At 54.1% G+C, this 21,291-nt stretch overlaps 3 protein-coding genes across 5 annotated transcripts in view; all 3 read right to left on the bottom strand.

The window, feature by feature from the left end:
* Positions 1-19: 19 nt before the first annotated feature.
* PHF23 (PHD finger protein 23) lies at positions 20-8,530 on the bottom strand. Of its 2 annotated transcripts, none has more exons than XM_032237871.1 (5): positions 8,412-8,530; positions 7,732-7,763; positions 7,183-7,275; positions 3,644-4,361; positions 20-1,285 (listed from the first exon to the last, which is right to left on the bottom strand). In XM_032237871.1, the coding sequence occupies exons 1-5, from the start codon at positions 8,431-8,433 to the stop codon at positions 1,029-1,031; spliced, it is 1,122 nt and encodes a 373-aa protein (XP_032093762.1). In that variant the 5' UTR covers positions 8,434-8,530; the 3' UTR covers positions 20-1,028. The 2 variants fall into 2 exon arrangements, with proteins under 2 accessions (XP_032093762.1, XP_032093761.1); XM_032237870.1 differs by having other exon boundaries at positions 3,644-4,364; positions 8,412-8,529.
* A 1,543-nt stretch (positions 8,531-10,073) lies between these two features.
* Positions 10,074-13,489, bottom strand: GABARAP (GABA type A receptor-associated protein). The gene is made up of 4 exons (XM_032237878.1): positions 13,315-13,489; positions 13,109-13,187; positions 12,783-12,901; positions 10,074-10,667 (listed from the first exon to the last, which is right to left on the bottom strand). Exons 1-4 carry the CDS (start codon positions 13,402-13,404, stop codon positions 10,599-10,601), a joined length of 357 nt encoding a protein of 118 aa, XP_032093769.1. The 5' UTR covers positions 13,405-13,489; the 3' UTR covers positions 10,074-10,598.
* A 1,686-nt stretch (positions 13,490-15,175) lies between these two features.
* CTDNEP1 (CTD nuclear envelope phosphatase 1) overlaps positions 15,176-21,291 on the bottom strand; it is a 25,595-nt gene continuing 19,479 nt past the window's right edge. The window contains exons 5-9 of one of the 2 annotated variants that reach the window (XM_032237875.1): positions 20,838-20,954; positions 20,561-20,672; positions 18,902-19,018; positions 17,415-17,499; positions 15,176-15,954 (exon numbers count right to left, since the gene is read on the bottom strand). In XM_032237875.1, coding sequence (XP_032093766.1) covers positions 15,894-15,954; positions 17,415-17,499; positions 18,902-19,018; positions 20,561-20,672; positions 20,838-20,954 — 492 coding nt within the window. In that variant the 3' untranslated portion in view covers positions 15,176-15,893. The remainder of the gene's footprint in view (positions 15,955-17,414; positions 17,500-18,901; positions 19,019-20,560; positions 20,673-20,837; positions 20,955-21,291) is intronic. The other variant, XM_032237877.1, reaches the window with a different exon arrangement.

Genomic DNA, 21,291 nt, shown 5'->3' with positions numbered 1-21,291 from the left:
GAGCCGAGGCCGCTGTAGGAACTGTCAAAGGGTCTACGTGTCTTTATTTACAGTCGAAAACTCTGCCATGTACACCTCTGCAAATATTAAAACAAAAAAGGGGAGGGGGGGAGAGAGAGGGGCCTGGCCCAGCCTCAACCCCCCCCCCCAAAAAACGGTCAGGCTCCCTTCCCGCCCCTCCCTGGCCTCAAAAGGCCTGGAGGGGGTCAACATGGGGTGTGGGGTGGAAATTAAGGTGATTTCCCCCTCCTCTCCTGCTCTCCATTGGTTTAAACCAGAGGGGGGAGAGGTCTCCAAAGGTGGGCCCGACTGGTGGACTCCAACTCCCAGAATTCCCCAGCCAGCGATGCTGGCTGGGGAATTCTGGGAGTTGGAGTCCACCAGTCGGGCCCACCTTTGGAGACCCCCCAGATCTGCCCTCTTTTTGCCTCTCACAGACATCCCCCCCTCCACAGGGGGTCAAAATCAACCATCCCAAAATCAGGGGGGTTTAAAACCTTCCCCGGGGGGGAGAAGGAGAGGGGGGGAGAAACCAGGATAAGAAAGAGGGAGGGGGGTTTGGAAAAAAACAGAACAACAAAACCTTTTTTTGTCCTCTATTTACAGAGAAGAAGGAGACGGTGGAGCAGGACACAGAGAAGAGGAAGAAGAAGAAGAGTCCAAAAGGAAACCATCCGTTGTCGTCCCCCCCCGGCTGTCCTTACGGCCGGCGGCCCAAGAGTAGACACGGGACCTTTCCCGGATCGCCCGAATGCCCAATAGGGGCCACCAGCAGGAGAGAAGAGGGGGTGTCGAGGCCAGGAGGACCCCGCTTGCAGCCTAGCCGTGACCGCCGCTGCTGCCGCCACTCTTCCTATAGCCCGGCGCCTCGTCTTCGGGCCCCGAGGATCAAAGGGGACCCCAATCCAGAGCAGCCCCCCACCTCCCGTCTCTCTCTCTCTCTCTGCTCCGTCTACAGTCTTGTTTTTTTTCCCCCCCTTCGCGGGACGAAAGCCCGACCGAGAGCCACAGCCCGCCCCCCTCCTGTGCTAGGGCTCCCCCCCAGCTGCCCGCGACGCCGGGGGGACCGTCGCGCTGAGAGCCGCGGGGGGCTGAGGGGCCAGCAGCGCCTGCTTCCGCGAGATTTCTTTGCACTTCTGGCAAAAGAAAATGTCGGGGACGTTTGTCTTCTTGATCTTGGCGCAGGAGAGGTGGATCCAGGTGCCGCACTGGTTGCATTCGATCATGGGCCGCCCCGCGAACGGCTTCTGGCAGTAGCAGGTGATGAGGTCCCACGAGTCGTCGCCTGGAAGAGCAAAAAGGGGGAAGGCGTTGAGAAAGGGACCACCCGCCGAAAAAGAGCACAGAGACATTTCAGAAAATGGATGTATGTGCGGGCAACTCGCTCTCGGTGACTGGACAACCGTTTGAAATGGCATTGTTGTGCCCCACCAGGGGCCATTCGATCTAGCAGAAGAGTCGGACAGTGAGGAGGTTGGGGAGGAAGATGGGCCAGTCCTGGAGTCTGGGGAAGCCTCGGACGAGGGCTCTGCATCGGAGGCAGAGAGGGGGCCAGGGCCGTCCGACAGTTATCAGCTGCCTTCGGAGCCGGAGATCAGTGAGGCAGAAGAACAGCTGGAGCCTGTTCCCCGTGTGCGCATGCGCAGAGTTGCCAGATGAAGGGAACAGCTAAAGGACAGGGGTCGACTTGGGAGGAAGGCCAGAGGTGGACGGTGAATGGCCCCTCCCAGAGGAAATAAAAGAGGAGCAAAGGGGGAGTGGAGTTTGCAGGAGACCATTAGTTCGCTTCATTGGTTCTGAGACTCCTTGCCAAGTTTTGCAGATATCGGCCTGGCCGCTCTCCAAGCCAGGTAAGGTCTGTGACCGTAAATCCTCCCTTGAAAGACTTTGCTGGATGGGAAGGAGCTTGAACAGTATGCTCCATGACTTACAACATTTCGTTGAGCGACCGTTCAGAGTTACGATGGCACTGGGAAAAGGGACTTACGACCATTGTTCTCACAACTCCCGTACCATCCCTTGTGGTCAGGTAATTAAAATTCAGATGATTGGCAACCGGCATGCAGTGTCCTGGGGTCAATATATCCCCTTTTGCGACCTTCCACGGGAAAGTCAGATTCACTTAACAACCGTGTCAATAATTTTAACAACTGTAGTGATTCACTTTAACGGCGGTGGCAAAAAAGGTTGTAAAATGGGGGCGAAGCTCACTTAGCAACCGTCTTGCTGAGCAAGAGAAATTGGTCAGCTTTAGCTTTTAGCAATAGCAATAGCAGTTAGACTTATATATACCGCTTCACAGGGCTTTCAGCCCTCTCTAAGCGGTTTATAGAGTCAGCGTATTCCCCCCAACAACAATCCGGGTCCTCATTTTACCCACCTCGGAAGGATGGAAGGCTGAGTCAACCCTGAGCCGGTGAGATTTGAACAGCTGAACTGCAGATAGCAGTCAGCTGAAGTAGCCTGCAGTGCTGCATTTAACCACTGAGCTTTTGTTTCTTAAGTCTTAAGACTCTCAAAGGTTGAATCCTACAGTTGTGATGCCAAAGAGGAGGTCTCGGCTCCGGTTCTCCAGCCACGCTGAACACCCGATTCCTTTCTGAGTGTTCAAAAAAAGTACGCAACTTAATCTACCTACACAATTTGGAGATAAGGCGGGTGCTAAGGAACTGCCTTGGAATGGGCCCAGAAATGATTCAAAATCTCCCCCCAATCTGACAAGAATAGTAAGGGAAATGGCTGTAAAGTGAAGGAGTAGAGACACATTTAACAAATGGAACTAAAATAAAAGTCGTTCCGATCTTGGGAGGGGTAAGGAAGAGGGGGGGGGGGAAATAAGGCCCCTGCGTGAAATTGTGATCTTCGAAACTCCCAGAATTCCCGAGCCAGAAAGGGAGTTGCAAGCCCAAGAAAGGCATAAGGGGACCAAATTCCCCCCAAAATCTCAAATATTACAGGATTTAGGCAACGGGATCACGAATGAACGGGCCTCCAGTCGGAAAACAGACTTGGCTGCTACGTAATGTGGGGGCTGTTCAACTTGTGATCCCGTCTTGTGTCCATATGGGACACTAACTCAGTTTGCACAAAGCTTGGATTGAATCCGTTAGGATCTTCCATCTGTCATCCAGCACGTCTGAATCGAAACACACTGGGTCTCCCATGGCTTAGGGGAGAGCTCAGAGGTCAGTTAATTGCGCCCATAAACTATTTATTTAATTAGGATTTTATCCTACTTGATAAGTTTAAAGATAGCAAATAAAGCTAATCCTTCCTCCTCCGCCTGTTCTCTCCAAAACAAGAACCCTGTAAAGTGGGTTGGGCTGGGAGAGAGGGATTGGCTTGCATGCCTAAGGCGGGACTAGAACTCCCAGTCTCCTGGTGATTGGCCCAAAGTCACTCAGTCGGCTACGGTGCCTAAGGTGGGACTGGAACTCCCAGTCTCCTGGTGATTGGCCCCAAGTCACCCACTTGGCTTTCATTGCTCAGGCAGGACTAGAACTCCCCGTCTCCCACTTCCTAACCTGGTCCTTAAAATATCAAATTGAAAAATGATTGCTCGGCCAATGTAAGAGAGATCGAGATGAGTCCCGACAGGCGGATCCTAACCCTCCAGGGAGGGTGTGTGTGTGTCTTCTCTCACCTGATTCCACCATGATGTCCTCGTCCATCACCCTCATCTCGCCTTCGCTGGAGCTCCCTTCCCCGTCCTGGCTGGTCTCCGTGCTGACGCCCTCCTTCCCTTCCGTGTCCTCCAGCTTAATGGGGAAAGTGGCGGCCAGCAGCTCCGGCGGCGCCTGGACCGAGACCCGCGCTGTGGCCGCCCCCGCCCCTTCCTCCCCGCCTGGCCGCAGCGGGGCCGCCCGGTCCTCCTCCTCCTCCTCCAACTCTTCCTCCTCTTCCGAGTCCGTCTCGCTCACGGAGGTTTTGTGCTTCGGCTTCTCGCCCCGCTCCGACCGTTTCAACTTCCGCTTCTTGCTCTTTTTGATGCGCGAGCGCTTCTCGCCCACCGAGTCGCTGCGGTTGCGCTTGGCGGCGGCGGCGGCCCCGGCTTCCAAGGCGGCCTTCCGGTTCCTCTTGTCCTTCTTCTTGTCGGCGGCGACTTTGGGCCCGGCTAACGGGGGCGGCTGCTTGCCCACAGGGTCCAAGTCGAAAAGGGAGTCCTTAAGCTTCATCTTCTCCAGCAAGGAGCTGTCGGATTTCAGGCGACGGAAGGCCGCTTTCTTCTTCGACGACTTGGCCTTCTTGACGAAGGTCTCGATGGTGTGGAGGTCCGACTGCGTGGATTCCCAGCCGTCGCTGTCCACCACGCTCTCCGGACGGAGTGGGGAGTTGGAGCCAGACGGCGTCCAGTCATTCTCCTGCTGGGAAGACAAGGCAGATTAAGTCCCTAATCCACCCGGATTAACGCACGTCCAGGTTCCGGGAAAGAAGATATGTATGACCTGACACAAATATTAGGTAAAGGTTCCCCTCATATCTGACTCTAGGGGACGGTACTCATCTCCGTTTCAAAGCCCAAGAGCCGGCGCTGTCCGAAGACGTCTCCGTGGTCATGTGGCCGGCATGACTCAACACCGAAGGCGCACGGAACGCTGTTCCCTTCCCACCAAAATAGTGGTTCATATTTTTCTACTTGCATTTTTTACCTGCTTTCGAACTGCTAGGTTGGCAGAAGCTGGGACAAGTCACGGGAGCTCACTCCGTTACGCAGCGCTGGGGATTCGAACCGCCGATCTTTCTGATCGACAAGCTCAGCGTTTTGACTTACAACAGTTCCTTTAGTGACCAAAGTTACAACATGCTGGGGAAAAAAGGACTTTGGACCGTTTTTCACACTTATAACCGTTACAATTCAAGTATTTGGCAAACCGACTCCTATTTATGATGGTCGCAGCATCCTGGGGTGATGCAATCTCCTTTGGCGACCTTCCAGTGAGCAAAATCGATGAAGATGCATTTTCTTTACAGCCCTGCTCCTAACTTAACAATTGCTGTGAGTCGCTTAACAACAACTAGGTCGTAAAATGGGGGGCAACACTCCCTGAACAAGCGTCTCACTCAGCAGCTGAGATTTTGGGCTCTTTTTGGGTCGTACGTTGAGAAACAACAGGGAGAAAAAGCAGATTTTTTTTCTCCACTGCGCTTAATTGGATAAATAATAACATGTATGTATTACATACATAGTAATAGCCTAGCTATTAATACATAGGACCGGAGTGGTGCTGCTCTCACCTCGCAATCAGGAGCCTCTGGGTTCAATCCCAGGTAGAGGCCGATATTTCTCTCTCTCTGGGCACCGTGAGAATGTTTTATCTGCTGAACAAAACTCCGTACTGGGGACGGGAAGGGCATCCAGCCAGTAAATACTCAGCTTCATTCAGCCGCCCAGACTCCACCCCCCACGAGGGATTATGGGGTGGTTAAAAGAAGATATTAATACACAGGAACTCCTGATTTCAATCTGGAGAAGCAACGTTCTCTCAGAATACAACCCGCAACTCACACCTCATTTCTGGGGTTCTCACCCCTTGCAAAACCAATTGCATCCTACGTATGCCATAATGTTATTCTTTATCAATAAATAAATTAAAGCTCTAATCACCATCTCGGAGGAAGTCTTGAGCTCGTAATTTTGTTGTCTGAAGCTCCGGAATCCAGATTTTATGCGCCCCCCAACCTCGCAAAGGGTACATCCACTTCCTTTTGACGTCTCACTTCATGAGGTCTTTCTTGCAATTTACGTTCATCTCTGTCCGTAACATCGGTTTGCCCCCCCCCATCTCCATAACTCCTCCAATTTCTCCCGTGGCCCCTTTCTCTGGGGATCCCCTCCCCACATTTCCTACGCTTCCCTTTCGCTTCTCTTGCATCACCCACGCTTTTCGCTCTGCAACTCCGCGAGTTATTTCGTTTCAAGCGAGACGGGGGGGGGGGGGCGATCCGGGCGCAGGAGCGGTGAGCTTGGGGGGACGATCTCACGTCCTTCCCCCCCCGGTGTCCCGTAGTTCGTTGGCATTTCGTTTTAAAACCCCGATACGGTTTCATACGAATGACGACAGAGGGAGAACAACACCAACACAACACAACACAAAAAAAAAGCTGGGTGCAGTTGTGAGTTATAGATAAAGCAGGCGTTTCCAAACGTGGCCCCTTTAAGACGGGTGGACTTCAACTCCCAGAATTCCCCTGAGTTGGAAGTCCACCCGTCTTAAAGGGGCCACGTTTGGAAACCCCTGGAATAAACCAAAGGGAAATTTTGATGGCGTCTGCATTACCATGGTTTCGAAAGCAGCGGCCCACAAATCATGGGTTTAAAAACCTCCGATGCATCTAGGGTTTACGGGCAGCCCCCCCATTTGCCAGTTCCGGTGAGAATTTAGCAGGTTGTGAGTTCAATCCTAGGCAGAGGTAGAGTCTCCTGCTTGGGCAGGGGGTTGGACTAGATGACCAGCAAAGGTCCCCTTCCAACTCCCATTAACCTACAACTTCCCCAATACGTAACTAGGATTTAAGCAGAAGTAACCAGAGTTTCCCGTCATCTGCAGGAGGGTTAAGCCACGTTGCGGGAAACAAGCCGGCTTACTAAGGTTGCGTGTAGTTAATCCCAATCCAGGGTCAGCCTTCAATGCCACCTGTGAAGCAGGGAGCTCAAGAACTACCCTTCCCGAGATGCACCGCGCTTCCCAAAGCCCCGCCCGCCTGACCAAGAGCCACCGACAAGCGCGTGTCTGGGCTCGCCCGGGGGGGGGGGAAGGGAGGAGCTGCCTACATCTCCCAGCATGCACCGCCGGGCCTCGTCGGCCCGAAATGGCCTCCGAGGAAGCTGGGAGTTGCAGTCCCTGCTTGGAAGCTTTCCGAAGATGCAAAGGGGAGGAAGAGAGAGGGGAAAAAAGAGAGCCAGCGTGGGGGAAGAAGGGGAGAAGAGGAGAGCCGGGAAGGGGGCAGAGGGGCTTCCAATGCAAAAGAGGGGAGGGGGATCGGGACCCTAAGAAGACCCCCTCCCCGTTTTATCCTCCCCCCCCTCCCTATAGAAAGGAGCCACGCGGGAAGATTGCCTCTTTCTTCCACCCAGCTAGAAAAGCGTTGCTTGTATTCCCATGCAGGCAGATTGAGAGGAAGGGGCGATCTCTTTCTTTCCCCCCCCCCCGCACCTCCCAGCCCCCTCCCCAAATCACTCACCTCTTTGGAGGAGGGGATGTAGCCGGCATAAGCCAGGACGAAGCTGCAGAATTTGTTGAAATCCTCGATGGTGCGTTGCCGCTTCTCCGGGGGCTGGGTAAGGAAGTGGGTTTTATTTTGGGGAGGGGGCGACGGGGCAACGGGGACTTGCATGCAGGAGGAGGAAGGGGCGATCTCTTTCTTTCCCCTCCCCCACCCCTTTGCTCCCTTTTCCGGGGGTCTCGGCCGGCATGCATTGCACTGGTGAAGCCCCCCCCCCTCCTCCCCATTTGCGCCTTCCATCCAAGCAACCCCCAGCCCCAAATAGGGTTTCTCAACGGAGGGAGGGAATGGGGGGGGGGGCGAGCTTCCCATCCGGAGCACATGGGGCGATGTTGCAAAAAAAAAACAGCGCCGGGTTTGAACGCCTAGTGGGGGTGGGGGGGAGGGAGGAGGAAGCCCACCCACCCACCCCCAACACTCCAACAGCAGAAGAGCCTCTTGCTACCCCTCCCCAGCCAAGAAACTTTCCCCCCCACCCCACCCCACCGTTTCTTCTCTCTCTCTTACCTGCGTCTCGGCTTTGAGGCTCGGAGGGGGATCTGGAGGAAAAGGAGGGGGGGGAGAGAGGGAACAAAAAAAGAGGAGGGGGCTTGTGAGAGGGGGGGGGGCGAAAGGAGAGGCCTCTCGACGCCCCCCCCTCCTTACTCCACTCCACCCAGAAAGAGGGAGGGGAGAGGAAGCGCCGCACAAAGCGGAGGGAGAAGGGAGACCCCCCCCCCTGCAGACACCCGAGAGGAAGCAATGGGGGAGACCCTTCCCCCCTTTCGAGAGAACCCACCCACCCACTCCTAGCGTGGCGGGGAGGGGCCGCTGACCTCCCCCCCCCTTTCCCTTCTCAGCCCCTCGCCCTTTTCTCCCCCCCCCCGCGGGCTCTTTGGAGGGGGGGAGAGGGAAGGAGAGGCTGGCAGGAGACCCTCAACGACCCCCCCCCACGGTTTAAAGAGGGGAGGGGGCTTCCAGGGACCCCTTCGGAGAGCACCCCCCCCGCCCTTATTCCTGGGGGGAAGCGGGTTCTGCGACCCTCCCCCAACTTTGCCCCCCCCTCTCCACCGGCTCCAACGGGCCCCTCTCCCTCCGGTGCCCCATAGCGGAGAGGGGGGGTCCTTCCCCGCGACCCCAGACCCCCCCCCTTTCGTTTCCCGCCCCCCCCCCTCCCTTGAAGGCAGGCTGGCTGGCCTCTCGCTTACCTTCGGGGCTCGGCTCCGCCATGGCCGGCCCCTGCCCTGCCCGCCCGGGGGACTCGCAAAAGCCGCCGCTCTCGCCGCCTCGCCCGGTGCCGCCGCCGCCGCCCTCCTCCTCCTCCTCCCTCCCTCCCTCCCTCCTCCCGCAAGCTCGGAGCGTCCGCCCCTCCCCTCGCTCATGCCCCGCCGCGGTGCATCTCGGGAGGTGGAGTCTCGCCAGCCGCAACGGTGTCCCGCCGGCAGGGAGGCTCGGCACTACGGCTCCCGGCGGGCCGCGCGCCGCGCCTGCGCGGGGCCGGAACGCCGCCATTTCACACCCCCCCCCCTTTCCTCCCCGCGAGGCACGCCGGGTAATGTGGTCTCGGCCTTGCCGTGTCGTAAGCTTGGGAGGCGGAGAGGGAGAGAGACAGAGAGGATCTTGGGAGTTGTAGTCCCAAAGTCGAGGAGCCGCCACCAAGGCTGGGCTTTCTTTGCTGAAGGGGAACTAACCCACGCGGCTCCCCTTTCTTGACATGCGCAGGAGCTGCCTTCTGTGGAGCTCTCCCCTGGGAATCAGGTCGGTTGTGAGTTCGAGCCTCGGTAGAGGCAGATGTAGGAGGCCTCCTTGCTTGGGCAGGGGGTTGGACTAGATCACCTGCAAGGCCCCCTTCCAACTCTGTTAATCTTGTTAGACGAGGCCAGGCGAGGAAGAAGAAGAAAGGGGCAGAGGCTTGAGGGCATCCAGGACACGCATGTTGTGTTGAATGTAGCCATTGGCTCTGCGGCACTTCACCGCCTGCAGGATTCGCTTCTTTGACAAACCACCATTTGTGGGCTGGCTGGATAATGGTCAGTTCTTTGCCAAAATGACTTAGGTTGAGGCTTGTGATGGAGAGGCCAGTCACAAGAGAGCCACATCTCTTTCGAGCCAAACAAGGATGGCACAAAGATCCAGAAACGAGAAGCAAACTTTCTCAGGGGCAATTGCAATTTCCTTGACCCGGAGTAGGGGGGTCTCCAACCTTCGCAACTCCCAAGACCTCTGGGCTTCGACTTCCAGGAATTTATTCCCCCATTCAAAACATGGTTTTCCCTACCCCTCCTAGCTCTTGGGAGTGGCGAGATTGCAGAGGAAGGGATTAGAAGAGGGTAAGCAGAGTCATAAAAGACCTTGGGGGGGTGTCTTTCAGCTGCCAATCAAACCTGCGTGCCTTGGGGAGGGCTCTCCTTCCGCACTAAAAGCCCCCCCAACCCCACCCAAGATGACCCCCTTCCTCTCTGCTGGGCTGGCTTTCACCCTCTTTGGGTCCATCTGCCACTACGGGGAGCGGAAGAGAGCGCGCAGGCGCTTATCCAGGGCAACGCAGATTGCGTTAACTCCTACGCCACTCACAAAATGTGTTTGATCAGGCACCTCCTGATCTCTGGAAGGACCCAATGCATCGTCGTTATAAGGACTGAGCCCACCACCGCCGCATCCCCTCTAAGGTTGGAGCAGAATGTGTGTGGGGGGGTGAATTCTGAGAGTCACAATGGTCACATTGTGACTCACACAACCAGAGATTCTTCCCCTCCAACCCTCCCTTATTCAACTCCACTGTCCCAGATTCAGGCCCCAGATTTTGCAATGTCCCAGATGTTATATATTAAAAAACCACGACAATAAAAATTCTCCAGACGACGACACGATTTTCTTATATACCTGTTTTTTTTTTTTAATTAGCATTCATTTTCCCATCCCGTCCCCCCCGAAACCCTGGTTACAGAAATCTGCCAAGATGAGGCACCTCCCTGATGAAAAAGCAAACTCGGGGTGCAGTGGCAAAGGAGGGCGGGGGAATCGGAAAAACCAAAAAGGGGTTTTTTTGTGTGAAATTCCAGATCTACCTTTTCAACAGGGGAGGGGGGGAAAGGAAAGGAAGAAAAGCACGGAGGGAAATTGCAAGGGAGAGGTATTTAATTTTAGCCACAACCACCTCAAAAGAAAAAGCCAAAAGAAGGGAGGAATTAAAAGAGGAAAAAAAGAGGTAAAAGATTCACAGCCAGAAATAAAAGGGGGGGGGAGAGAGAGAGAGAACCCTCCATTTTCCTGGAGCAAAAAAAGGGGAAAAAAAAACCTTTTAAACATAAAATCAACAACAAGTAACAACAGAAAGTGCAGGTCCCTTTAGGGGCAAGTTGCCCCTCAACGGCAGCCGGCGGACTCCGGGGGTCTTACATGCTGCCATAGACACTCTCGTCGCTGTAAGCGATATAAAGGAAGAAGTCCTCCTCATGATGTTCCTGTAATGGGGAGGGGGGGGATGCTGTTAGATCAAAGCATTTGGGGGGGGGAGAATCTCAGATCAAGACACGCAACTTCCATAGTTCAAATTGTAAAATCTACAGTCTTCTCTTTAGGAAGTCGAAATGTGCCCCCCACCCTACCCAAAAAAATCCAACAGTGACTAGCAGAGGTGAGGGATGGTCTGAAGCCCCCTCCCCCAAACCCTCCCCCCACCCACAAATACACCTGCCACCCTACTCCGTCCCAAAGACTACAGCTCCTATCAACCCTTCTACCAACCAGCGTTAAGGTTTTATTTTGGGGGGGAAATTTATGCATCTTCGCAAAAGCGACTGAGCAAGTCAAAAATAGCAGAAAAAAAAGGTAAAATATCACAGTGTTTTATTTAAGCCTATTATAATTATTACCTTCTTTTATTGGCTGCACACCTTAATAATAATAGTAATAATAATAACAATAAAAATAAAAATTGAAGATAAATAGCAAGAAAAAAATCACAAAATATCGGGACCTGCAAATTGAGGTTGAGGGACTGTGGAAAAAGAAATCGTTGTCCCGATTGTAATTGGAGCCCTTGGAGCAATACCCAAAGGGCTACCTCGCTATTTGGAAATTTTAAATTTATCAGACTTGAACATTCTGACTCTACAAAAAACCTCCCTACTTGGAACAGCTGATATCCTCCGACGTTACCTTAACAGTTCCTAGGTCCTTGGTTAGGACTCGAGCTGTTGAGCTACCAACCAGCCCCAAAGGCTGTGAATCTCACCAAAGATTAACCACGCAGTAATAATAATAATTAATAATAGAAACTAACCAACTATGGATGAAACATGTAACAGTGATACCCATTGTCATTGGGGGCACTTGGTACCATGTCCAAGAATTTTATAAGATCCATCAACAAATTGATGCAGAACTGCAAAAAACTGCGCTACTCGGAAGATATTTTAAGAAGGTCCTTGGTTGATACCGAGGACGCTGGCAGCAGCCCGTCAACCATTAACATTCGTCAATGAAATTTGTGACACATCTTTAAATGTTCACTTGACCGAGTTTCATGCTTAATGAATAAAAGAGATAATAAAATAACAATAATTTAGTAAGTAGTTTTGGAAGTACACTGAGTTTTCCTTATTATTGTTTCTATTATTATTGCGCTGTTTTGAAAGGGTAGAGAGTTGCCTGTATACCGGGGACAAATTCCTCGCATAACTACTAACCACCCTCAGCCAATATATATAAAGTATAAATCAGAATACATTTTAGCAGGAAGATTTGACGGAGGACGAGAATTCAACCAGGTTAAGGAAGATAGTTTTTTTATGTTTTTTCGGGAGAAAAACAGGTTTGAAACCTTTTGCTAATGTGTTGTTTACTGAGGTTGATAAAACTATTTGAGGCTGGATAGATAGATAGATAGATAGATAGATAGATAGATAGATAGATAGATAGATAGATAAGATAGATAAGATAGATAAGTTTAGATAGATAGATAGATAGATAGATAGATAGATAGATAGATAGATGATAGATAGATATGAATGGATGGAGATAGATAGATAGATAAGATAGATAGATAAGATAGGTGTTTTTTTATTATATTTGGGAAGAAAAACAGGTTTGAAACCTTTGGAAACCTTTTACCAATTTGTTGTTGACTGAGGTTGAATAAAACTATTTGAGGCTAGATAGATAGATAGATAGATAGATAGATAGATAGATAGATAGATAGATAGATAGATAGATAGATAGATGTTTTTTATTATATTTGGGGAGAAAAACAGGTTTGAAACCTTTGGCTAATGTGTTGTTTACTGAGGTTGATAAAACTATTTCAGGCTGGATAGATAGATAGATAGATAGATAGATAGATAGATAGATAGATAGATAGATAGATAATGATAGATAGATGATAGATAGGTGTTTTTTTATTATATTTGGGGAGAAAAACAGGTTTGAAACCTTTGGAAACCTTTTGCCAATTTGTTGTTGACTGAGGTTGACAAGCTATTTGAGGCTGAATATATGTATATTTCCTTATTTTTTTTGGGGGGGGGGGGAAGAAAAGCAGGCGGGGGGGGGAGGGTGGAGGGGGAGGAAAGACCCACCTGGTAGAGCTGCCCCATGGTGGCACTGGTGGGGGGGATGACGTTGTTGACGAAGAAGAAAAGGGCGTCCTCGGCCCGCAGGTGGATCCTTTTCCGGATGAGGAAGTAAAACTGGCCCACTGGGGGAAAGGGCACCAAGAGGAAAGCCAAGTCACACGGGGAGGAGCCCCAAATGAGAAACAGGGGGGGGTGTTAGAGAGAGGCCCTTCAAAGGGGAGGCTCTCTTGGGGGGAGGCACCCACGTCCTCAAAGGGGGGGAACCCACCCCATAAATAAGCCCCTCCCCCTCCCATCAAAGCCCCGCCCCCTAAATACCTGTCTCTCACCTGTGAGGTCGGAGGGCACCAGGTACTTCTTCTTATCCAGGTCCCCTATTCGGGCCTTGGGGGCTTTTTCCACGATGACCTGCCCGGAGGAAGAAGAGGAAGGGAGGCTGAAAAAGAGGGGGAGGCCCCGTCCGGGAAAGTCCGGACGCCCTCGGGGGGGGGGAGGAGACCCTCGGGGTGGGGTGGGGGGGCCCTAAGAGACTCACCGGGACCCTATCCGGGTACTTCTTGCGGATCTTCTCCCCCTCGGAGCGGCGCTTCTCGAACGGGTGCTCCTCCTTGTACACAAACTTCATGGCGGCGACGGGCGGAGGAGGCGACGCGGCGGACCGAGGAAAAGGGGAGGCCGCTGCACCCAAACAGCGCGCAGGCGCAGGAACCGACGCGGCGCAGCGATCCGAGGGCGGGGGAAAGGAGTCCCGGCCGGACGCGGCCACGCCCACCGAATGCTTCTCCGGCCCCCCCACCCCCCCAACGGGCGCCGCGGCCGCTCTTTCGCCGTTCGGGCCGCCGCGAGGGATCCTGGAAAGGGCTTGTTGTCGACGCCGAGGCCGGGATTCGAAGGCGAAGGGGGAAAAAGCCGTTTGTTTTCGACTTGGGCCGAGGCCACGCCCCCCCGTGGCGGGCGCGTGACGTCACCCCCCGCCGTGCGTGGCTTGCGTGGGACCAAAACAAAGTAGTGCGAGCCCGGCACCCCGAGGCGGAAAGGACGGCTCGAAAGGGACGCGGGACGGTGGGCTCGGGGAGCTCGAAGGGAAATGAGGCGGGGGTTCGAAAGGAGCGGCCCCCTCCCATAAAAATGAGACCCTTCCCCTTTCAGAGGCCGCTTCCGCCGAAAGCCGCGGAAGGACACGGCGAAGGGGCGGGGCGGTGCAGCGTCCGTCATGTGACTGACGTCACCACAGAGGAATGGTCACGTGGTGTTCTCGCCCAGGCAGGAGCGGGTCACGTGGTGCGTCCACCCAATTTAAACCCCTACAGGGACTCCAAGGCCCCTGCGCCTTCACTTGGATAGGCTTTGTAGTCCCTAGCAGCTTCAAAGCCGCTCCAGCGCTTCTGGGACAAGGGGAAGGGGAGCTATTGGGGATAAATAAGGGGGTCCCAGGCATGGACACCCCCCCCCAATCTTTGCAATGTGTGTAAACCACGATCTGGGGTCACAACCAACAATAGATTGTGGTTTATACACACCAAGGATTTGGGGAACTCCGTGTCTCTGGGTGTGAGAGAAGAGACACACAAAAAACAACAACACACACACAGACCTCGGGTATAGGAATACAGGTAGTCCTCGACTTACGACCACAACGGCCTGACATTTCTGTCACTAAGCGAGACCATAGTTGGTCTTGCCCCATTTTTACGGCCATTATTGCCCAGGTTGTGAATCACTGCCGCTGTTATAAGTCAGGGGCATGGCTGTTAAGTGAATCCATGCGGCTTTGGGTTGCAAAAGGAGATTCTGTGACCCCCAACCCCGGGGGGGACACGGCAACAGTCACAATCTTTGGATCGCTTGGATAGATAAAGATATACATGACATGTAAAGGTATGTATCTGTTAGTCATTCCCGACTCTAGGGGGCGCTGCTCATCTCCGTTTCAAAACCGAAGAGCCAGCACTGTCCGAAGATGTCTCCGTGGTCATGTGGCCGGCATGACTCAATGCTGAAGACACATGGAACGCTGTGACCTTCCCACCAAAGGGGGTTCCTATTTTTCTACTTGCATTTTTTACGTGCTTTCGAACTGCTAGGTTGGCAGAAGCTGGGAGGAGTCATGGGAGCTCCCTCCGTTATGCGGCGCTAGGGATTCGAACCGCCGACTTTTCTGATCAACAAGCTCAGTGTCCCTGAGCCACCGCATCCATTAGAAACACGGTCTTACGTCTCTTTTTTTCCCCCACCAGTTCACTTCGGTCACACCATGACCTGCCGTTAAGTGGAGGACCACCCGTAAAGGGGAAAGAGAGCCGCCGGTGACCCTTAGCCCCCCCCCCACCTTCCGCCCACTCCCTTTTTGGGGGTACCAGAATAAGAATGGGCACCAGACAAGTTTCAGTGTTTTTTCTTTTCTTTTTCTTTTTCCACCTCAGTTCAAAGCCTGTCTCGTATCTCCCCCTTCGAGACCCCTGCCCGTCCCAGAAGTCCGAGAAATAATAAAATAAAACCCAACCCATCCTGTCACAGGGGAGGGAAGAGGGGGACCCCATCCGCCGCACCGATCCGAAGGGCCGGCTGCTTCCGCCAAAGAGGGGAGGAAGACGGGGGCTGGGAGGACCCCTTGGAAAGGAAGGCAGTCACTCAAAAGCTCCTTCGCGGACGAAGCGACCCCCTCCCTGCCTTTTATCTGAGGATTGCCGTTTTGGGGGGGGGGGGGGGAATGGGAAGAAACAAAAACCACAGGGAAGCTGGGGAGGGAGGCGAGCTGCTCTTCCCACTGTGAAACACAGCCTCCTTTCCCCCCCAAAAAAGTCTGTCCAAGCGTTGCTCTCGGCGGCTGGCGCAGTTTTCACCCCCTTTCTTGTGCGTCCCGGGAATCGCCGGTGTCGTGCCGCGCAACGCGGCCCCTCTCCCCGCCCGGCTGAGTCACTGCCAGTCCACAGGGCGGGAGGCGAGAGGACGGCCGACGGCCGCAGGGCGAGGCCGAAACGGGAGTCCTCCCCCACGGGCCACGTCCCCTGCCGTTGAGTCTGAAGGCCTTTTTGTGGGCCGCGGGCGAGCGGGTCACGATGGCGGGATAAGGCAGAGGTCGTGGCCAAATCCTGAAGAAAGGAGGAGCCGCCGTCACCAGAGGCGATGTTGATGCAGGTTGCGGCTGAGCACCGACCGGACGTCCGCTGTGAACCTGGACGGAAGGAGAGGCAATCAGGGGGGGCTTCGGACGGACGGACGCAAATCTTTCTTTTTTAAAATTTCTCTCCCACTTTCCTTATTTTAGAAATAAATTGAAGGAGGTGGATGTAGCCAACACACCTTCCTCCATGTAGCATGGATAAGGCGGACTAGAACTCCCTGTCTCCCGGTGATTGGCCCAGTCACCCAACAGGCTTTCATGGATAAGGCGGGACTAGAACTCCCTGTCTCCCAGTGATTGGCCCAGTTACCCAACTGGCTTTCATGGATTAGGTGGGACTAGAACTCCCTGTCTCCCGGTGATTGGCTCAAAGTCACCCAACTGGCTTTCTTGGATAAGGCGGGACTAGAACTCCCTGTCTCCCAGTGATTGGCCCAGTTACCCAACTGGCTTTCATGGATAAGGTGGGACTAGAACTCCCTGTCTCCCGGTGATTGGCCCAGTCACCCAACAGGCTTTCATGGATAAGGCGGGACTAGAACTCCCTGTCTCCCAGTGATTGGCCCAGTCACCCAAGTGGCTTTCATGGATAAGGCGAAACTAGAACTCCCTGTCTCCCGGTGATTGGCCCAGTCACCCAACAGGCTTTCATGGATAAGGTGGGACTAGAACTCCCTGTCTCCCGGTGATTGGCCCAGTCACCCAACTGGCTTTCATGGATAAGGTGGGACTAGAACTCCCCGTCTCCCGGTGATTGGCCCAAAGACACCCAGCGGACATTCATGGATAAGGTGGGACTAGAACTCCCTGTCTCCCAGTGATTGGCCCAGTTACCCAACTGGCTTTCATGGATAGGGCGGGACTAGAACTCCCTGTCTCCCGGTGATTGGCCCAGTCACCCAACCGGCTTTCATGGATAAGGCGGGACTAGAACTCCCTGTCTCCCAGTGATTGGCCCAGTCACCCAACCGGCTTTCATGGATAAGGCGGGACTAGAACTCCCTGTCTCCCAGTGATTGGCCCAGTCACCCAACTGGCTTTCATGGATAAGGTGGGACTAGAACTCCCTGTCTCCCGGTGATTGGCCCAAAGAAACCCAGCGGACATTCATGGATAAGGTGGGACTAGAACTCCCTGTTTCCCGGTGATTGGCCCAAAGTCACCCAACAGGCTTTCATGGATAAGGTGGGACTAGAACTCCCTGTTTCCCGGTGATTGGCTCAAAGTCACCCAACTGGCTTTCTTGGATAAGGTGGGACTAGAACTCCCTGTCTCCCGGTGATTGGCCCAAAGTCACCCAGCAGGCTTTCATGGATAAGGCGGGACTAGAACTCCCTGTCTCCCAGTGTGTAGCCAGATGCCTTGACCCCCAGACCAAAGCCTTACAAGCCAATCCAAGAATCTCCTGCCAAGATACGACTTGGAGCTAAGACCCCCCCCTCTTTTCCCGTACGAAGCCCCCTCCCCTCCAAGGCTGAGACCCCCCCCTCCTTCATCGCCAGGGCTTTTACCTCAAGGCATCGAGCATGGGGAGGAGGTTGAGGAGCGCCGTGTCACTGGGGTCGCTGAACCACGACTTGATGGGGATGGCGTTATCTGCCGGAGAGAGAAACAAGCGCCTCGTTCAGCCCACCGAGTAGAGACGTCGGAAGCCCAGGGCCGGCCAGAGCAGAAAGTTCTGGGGGTCTCCAGGGGCCACGTCGGAGGGTCCCGAGGGTGGGAAAGGGGGCAGCAGCAGCAGCAGCCCTCTCCCACCAAAGCTCCAGCAGAGGGGCCACTTTTTAAGACTTGCGGACTTCAACTCCCAGTGACTTTCTTAATAGAAGGTGGGGATGAAGTAGTAGAAGTTATATATCTTGACTCCGGCAAGGTGGGAAGGAGAAACGGCAGGGGGAATCCTGGGAGTTGAAGTCCACAAGTCTTAAAAAGGCCACGCCCTCCTCTAGCAGCAACATTTCAGCTCCCTGGGACCAAGGCGACCACATGCCCCCCCCGCCCCGAAAACAATTGCTTATGGACAGCCCACCCCCACCCCAAATCCCACCCCTCAAGGACTATAAACAGGTGCCGAAGATTCCGAGTTCAGTCTTGTGCCAGCTTTATTATTTGTATTTATCTCCTGATTTTACGATTCATTTTATGAACAACTCCAGGTGGGAAACGTAGCAGGACGAAGGCGCCCAGCTTGGCTTTCCATCCCTAAGGCAATCTCCGGGGGGGGGGGGGATGGGACTGCCCCAAATTCCAACCAGCCAGCCCACTCCCCCTCACGAAGGACCACCACCCAACAAGGGGTTGAGGAAACGACTGGTTCCAAGTCACCCAGTCCTTTTTCACGGATAAGGTGAACTAGAACTCCCCGCCTCCTCGTGATGTTGCCCAAAGTTACTCAGCCAGCTCACACACAAACCACCACCACAACAGCCCAGGGAGGGAGTCTGGGCTGAGAAAGTGAGTGGTCCAAACTCACCCAGTCAACTTTCACGTCTAAAGTGGGACTAGAACTCCCCGCCGCCTAGTGATTTTGCCCAAAGTTACCCAGCCAGCTTCCCCCTCCCCACACACACACCTAACAACCACCCAGCGAGGTTGCCCGTTTTGAGAAGGTGACTGGTCCAAAGTTTTCAAGAAGCCGAACTAGAACTCTCCGCCTCCTAGCGATTGGCTCAAAGTCACCCATGCTGTGTCTAAAAACAGGACTAGAATTCCCCTTCTCCCGATTTTCTAACCTGACGCCTTAACTACTATGCCAAACTGCTCTACGCCTCTTAAACCTCCATCCTCTTCCCTCCAAACTCAAAAGCTTCACCCTTCCGGATATCTTCTCCGTTTCCCGGATATCTTCCCGCTATCTAACCGACCGTCTTTCCCCGAAAACAAGACAGGGTCTTATTTTCTTCTTCCGGCCCCCAAAATATGGCCGTGGCCTTATGATCAGGGGTTGCCGGTTTCCCCGAGCGCCTATCCCGCTCCACGCTCACGCGCTTCCCAGCCTCACCGTGAGCTGGGCAGAGTCTTCCGGCACGGGACGCTCTGGGAGCGGGCTCTATGGTTGTGGGCCGGCCGCCAGAAGACTCTCTGCCCCGGCTGCCCGAAGACTCGGCGGTATATTTCCCTGGGGAAAGAGGGTCATTGAAATCCAGGAGAGGAGGAGGAGGAGGACTCCCTTTGGCTGGATCTCTTCCTGGGAAGTCAGGCGGCCTCCGCTTTTACGCTCGTTCTTGGCCCAATCTTGCAAGTTTCAGGCTAAGTCCACTTATTTATTATTTATTAATTAGAGTTATATACCGCTTCATAGAGCTTTCAGCCCTCTCTAAGCGGTTTACAGAGTCAGCATATCGCCCCCACAGTCCGGGTCCTCATTTCATCCACCTCGGAAGGATGGAAGGCTGAGTCGACCTTGAGCCTGGTGAGATTTGAACCGCTGAGCTGCAGATCACAGTCAGCTAAAGTGGCCTGCAGTACTGCACCCTAACCACTGCGCCACCTCGGCTCTTTAGGGCTTGTACAACTGTTGTGCAATAGGAAGTGACTTGCACATCAGGGTTTCCCTCGCAGGAAAAGCGCAAACCCGCCTCCTCCTTCCTCCTCCTCCCTCTCTCGGCAAACCCCACTCCCCTCCTCGAACGGTTGATGTTCCCTAGTTGGGTTGTGAAACGCCTGCAAGGAAACATGTTCTCCTTCTCCTCCTCTCCACAAACTCCTCTCCCTTCCAACACGGATGAGGTTCCCATTTTCCATTATTCTACGATGCTTTTTCTATGGTGGGGAAATGGGATTGTATGGAGTTAGACGCTAGGTAGCCATAACAACATTCTTTCTAGAAAACCAAGGTCATCCTTTTGTCTCTGCATCTCTGCACCTGACCGGAACTGGATGGGGGGGATTCTGTCTTTGTGGCAGTGGGAGATTGGACCATGGGATGGACTTGTGGGTGGGTGGAGGGCAAGATCTTGAACTTCCAACTGGGTGGGGAAAACCGGGAAGCTCCCAGATTCGGGTTTTCCCAGATGTGCCAACGTGGCTCTCTTCATCAATGGGAACTTTGAGGAATCCTTTGCCTTGGACTCTGATTTAACTTTGGATGCTATTTGGAAACCTGACACCCTAGTTGTTCTCCTCTCCACAAACCCCACTCCCTTCCAACACTGATGATGTTCCCTAGTTGGGTCGTGAAACGTCTGCAAGAAAACCGCCACGATTTGAGAGCGCCAAGGAGCCCACAGTCGTCCTCCCCTCGAATTCCCCCTCTCCCCAAATGTTTGCAAGGAAACACACACACACACACGCACGGCTCAGAGGGGGCCAAGGACTCCCTCAGTCCTCCTCCTCACCCTGATGGTGTTCCCTAGTCGGGTTGCGAAACGTCTGCAGGAAAACCGCCAAGATTGAAGAGCACCAAGAACCCTCCTCTTCCTCGCCTCCCCTCCCGCCAACTGTTCAGGAAACTAGCCGGCTCAGAGAGCAACAGAGACCTCACATTCTTTTTCCTCCTCCTCCTCCTCTTCCTCCTCATCACCCTTTCTCTTTTCCCTCCACCCTGCAAGTCCCCGATGATGTTCCCTAGCTGGGTCCCCGAACGTCTGCGAGGAAATCGCCCAGAGAATATCGAGGGAACCCCACAAAATCCAATTAAAAGAAAAAGACCCCTCCTTGCCTGGATGGCTCCTGTAGGCCCCCGGGGAATTGTCCAGGATGACGATGCTGGACAGGTCGTTGTGGACCACCGAAAGGTCTTTGATGTAGCTGCCCAGCTCCAAAGTGCAGTGCTGCCGGGGGGAGAGAAACAGAGAGAGGGAGGAACACGTCAGACCCCTCCGAAGGCTACGGGGCACACGCCGAGCGGGAAGGAGGGCAGCTCAGGAGCCCCAGGGTGAGTGGTGGGTGTGCCTGGGGCTCCAGGGGAGCGGAAGGAGTCCCGTGTGGCCACTCACCTGCCTGTAGTATCTCCTCCTGAGGATGCTCCTGTTATTGTCTAGCTTGTCGGCTACAGCCGAGCCATAGATTTCCATGCTGGCTGTGAAGACTACGAGCTCGTACCACTGGCTCACCTGCGGGGGGGGATTGGGGGGGGGAGGAAGAGGAGGAGGGGGAGAAGGAGAGAGAGGAGGAGGGGGAGGAAGAGGAGGAGAGAAAAGGAAGAGAGGAGGAGCAGCCGGGGCGGAGGATGGGGTCGGAAGAGGAGGAGGGAGAAGGAAGAGAGGAGGAGGGGAAGAGGAGAGAAAAGAAAGAGAGGAGGAGAAGCAGGATAGGAAGAAGGGGGTAGGAATAGGGGAAGAAGAATAGAGCGGAGCGGAGGAAGAGGAGGAGAGAAAAGGAAAGGAGAGTAGCGGAAGAAGACGAGGAAAGAGAGAGAGGGGAAGGCGGGACAAGAGGAGGAGGAAGGAA

This window comes from Thamnophis elegans, chromosome Z (assembly GCF_009769535.1).
Source record: "Thamnophis elegans isolate rThaEle1 chromosome Z, rThaEle1.pri, whole genome shotgun sequence".
NCBI lineage: Eukaryota > Metazoa > Chordata > Lepidosauria > Squamata > Colubridae > Thamnophis > Thamnophis elegans.
The sequence above is the reverse complement of the archived record's forward strand: the minus strand, read 5'-3'. Positions and strand labels throughout refer to the sequence as shown.

Bases quoted from the DNA above. Each gene is read 5' to 3' on its own strand.
- PHF23 (XM_032237870.1), bottom strand. From the start codon at position 8,433: ATGGCGGAGCCGAGCCCCGAAG. The intron at 7,276-7,731 runs GTAAGAGAGAGA...TTCCTTACCCAG, and splicing joins GCCTCAAAGCCGAGACGCAG to CCCCCGGAGAAGCGGCAACG. The intron at 4,365-7,182 runs GTGAGTGATTTG...TTGTCTTCCCAG, and splicing joins ACATCCCCTCCTCCAAAGAG to CAGGAGAATGACTGGACGCC.
- GABARAP (XM_032237878.1), bottom strand. From the start codon at position 13,404: ATGAAGTTTGTGTACAAGGAGGAGCACCCGTTCGAGAAGCGCCGCTCC. The intron at 13,188-13,314 runs GTGAGTCTCTTA...TCCTCCGGGCAG, and splicing joins AGTACCCGGATAGGGTCCCG to GTCATCGTGGAAAAAGCCCC. The intron at 10,668-12,782 runs GTGGGTCTTTCC...TCCCCATTACAG, and splicing joins CCATGGGGCAGCTCTACCAG to GAACATCATGAGGAGGACTT.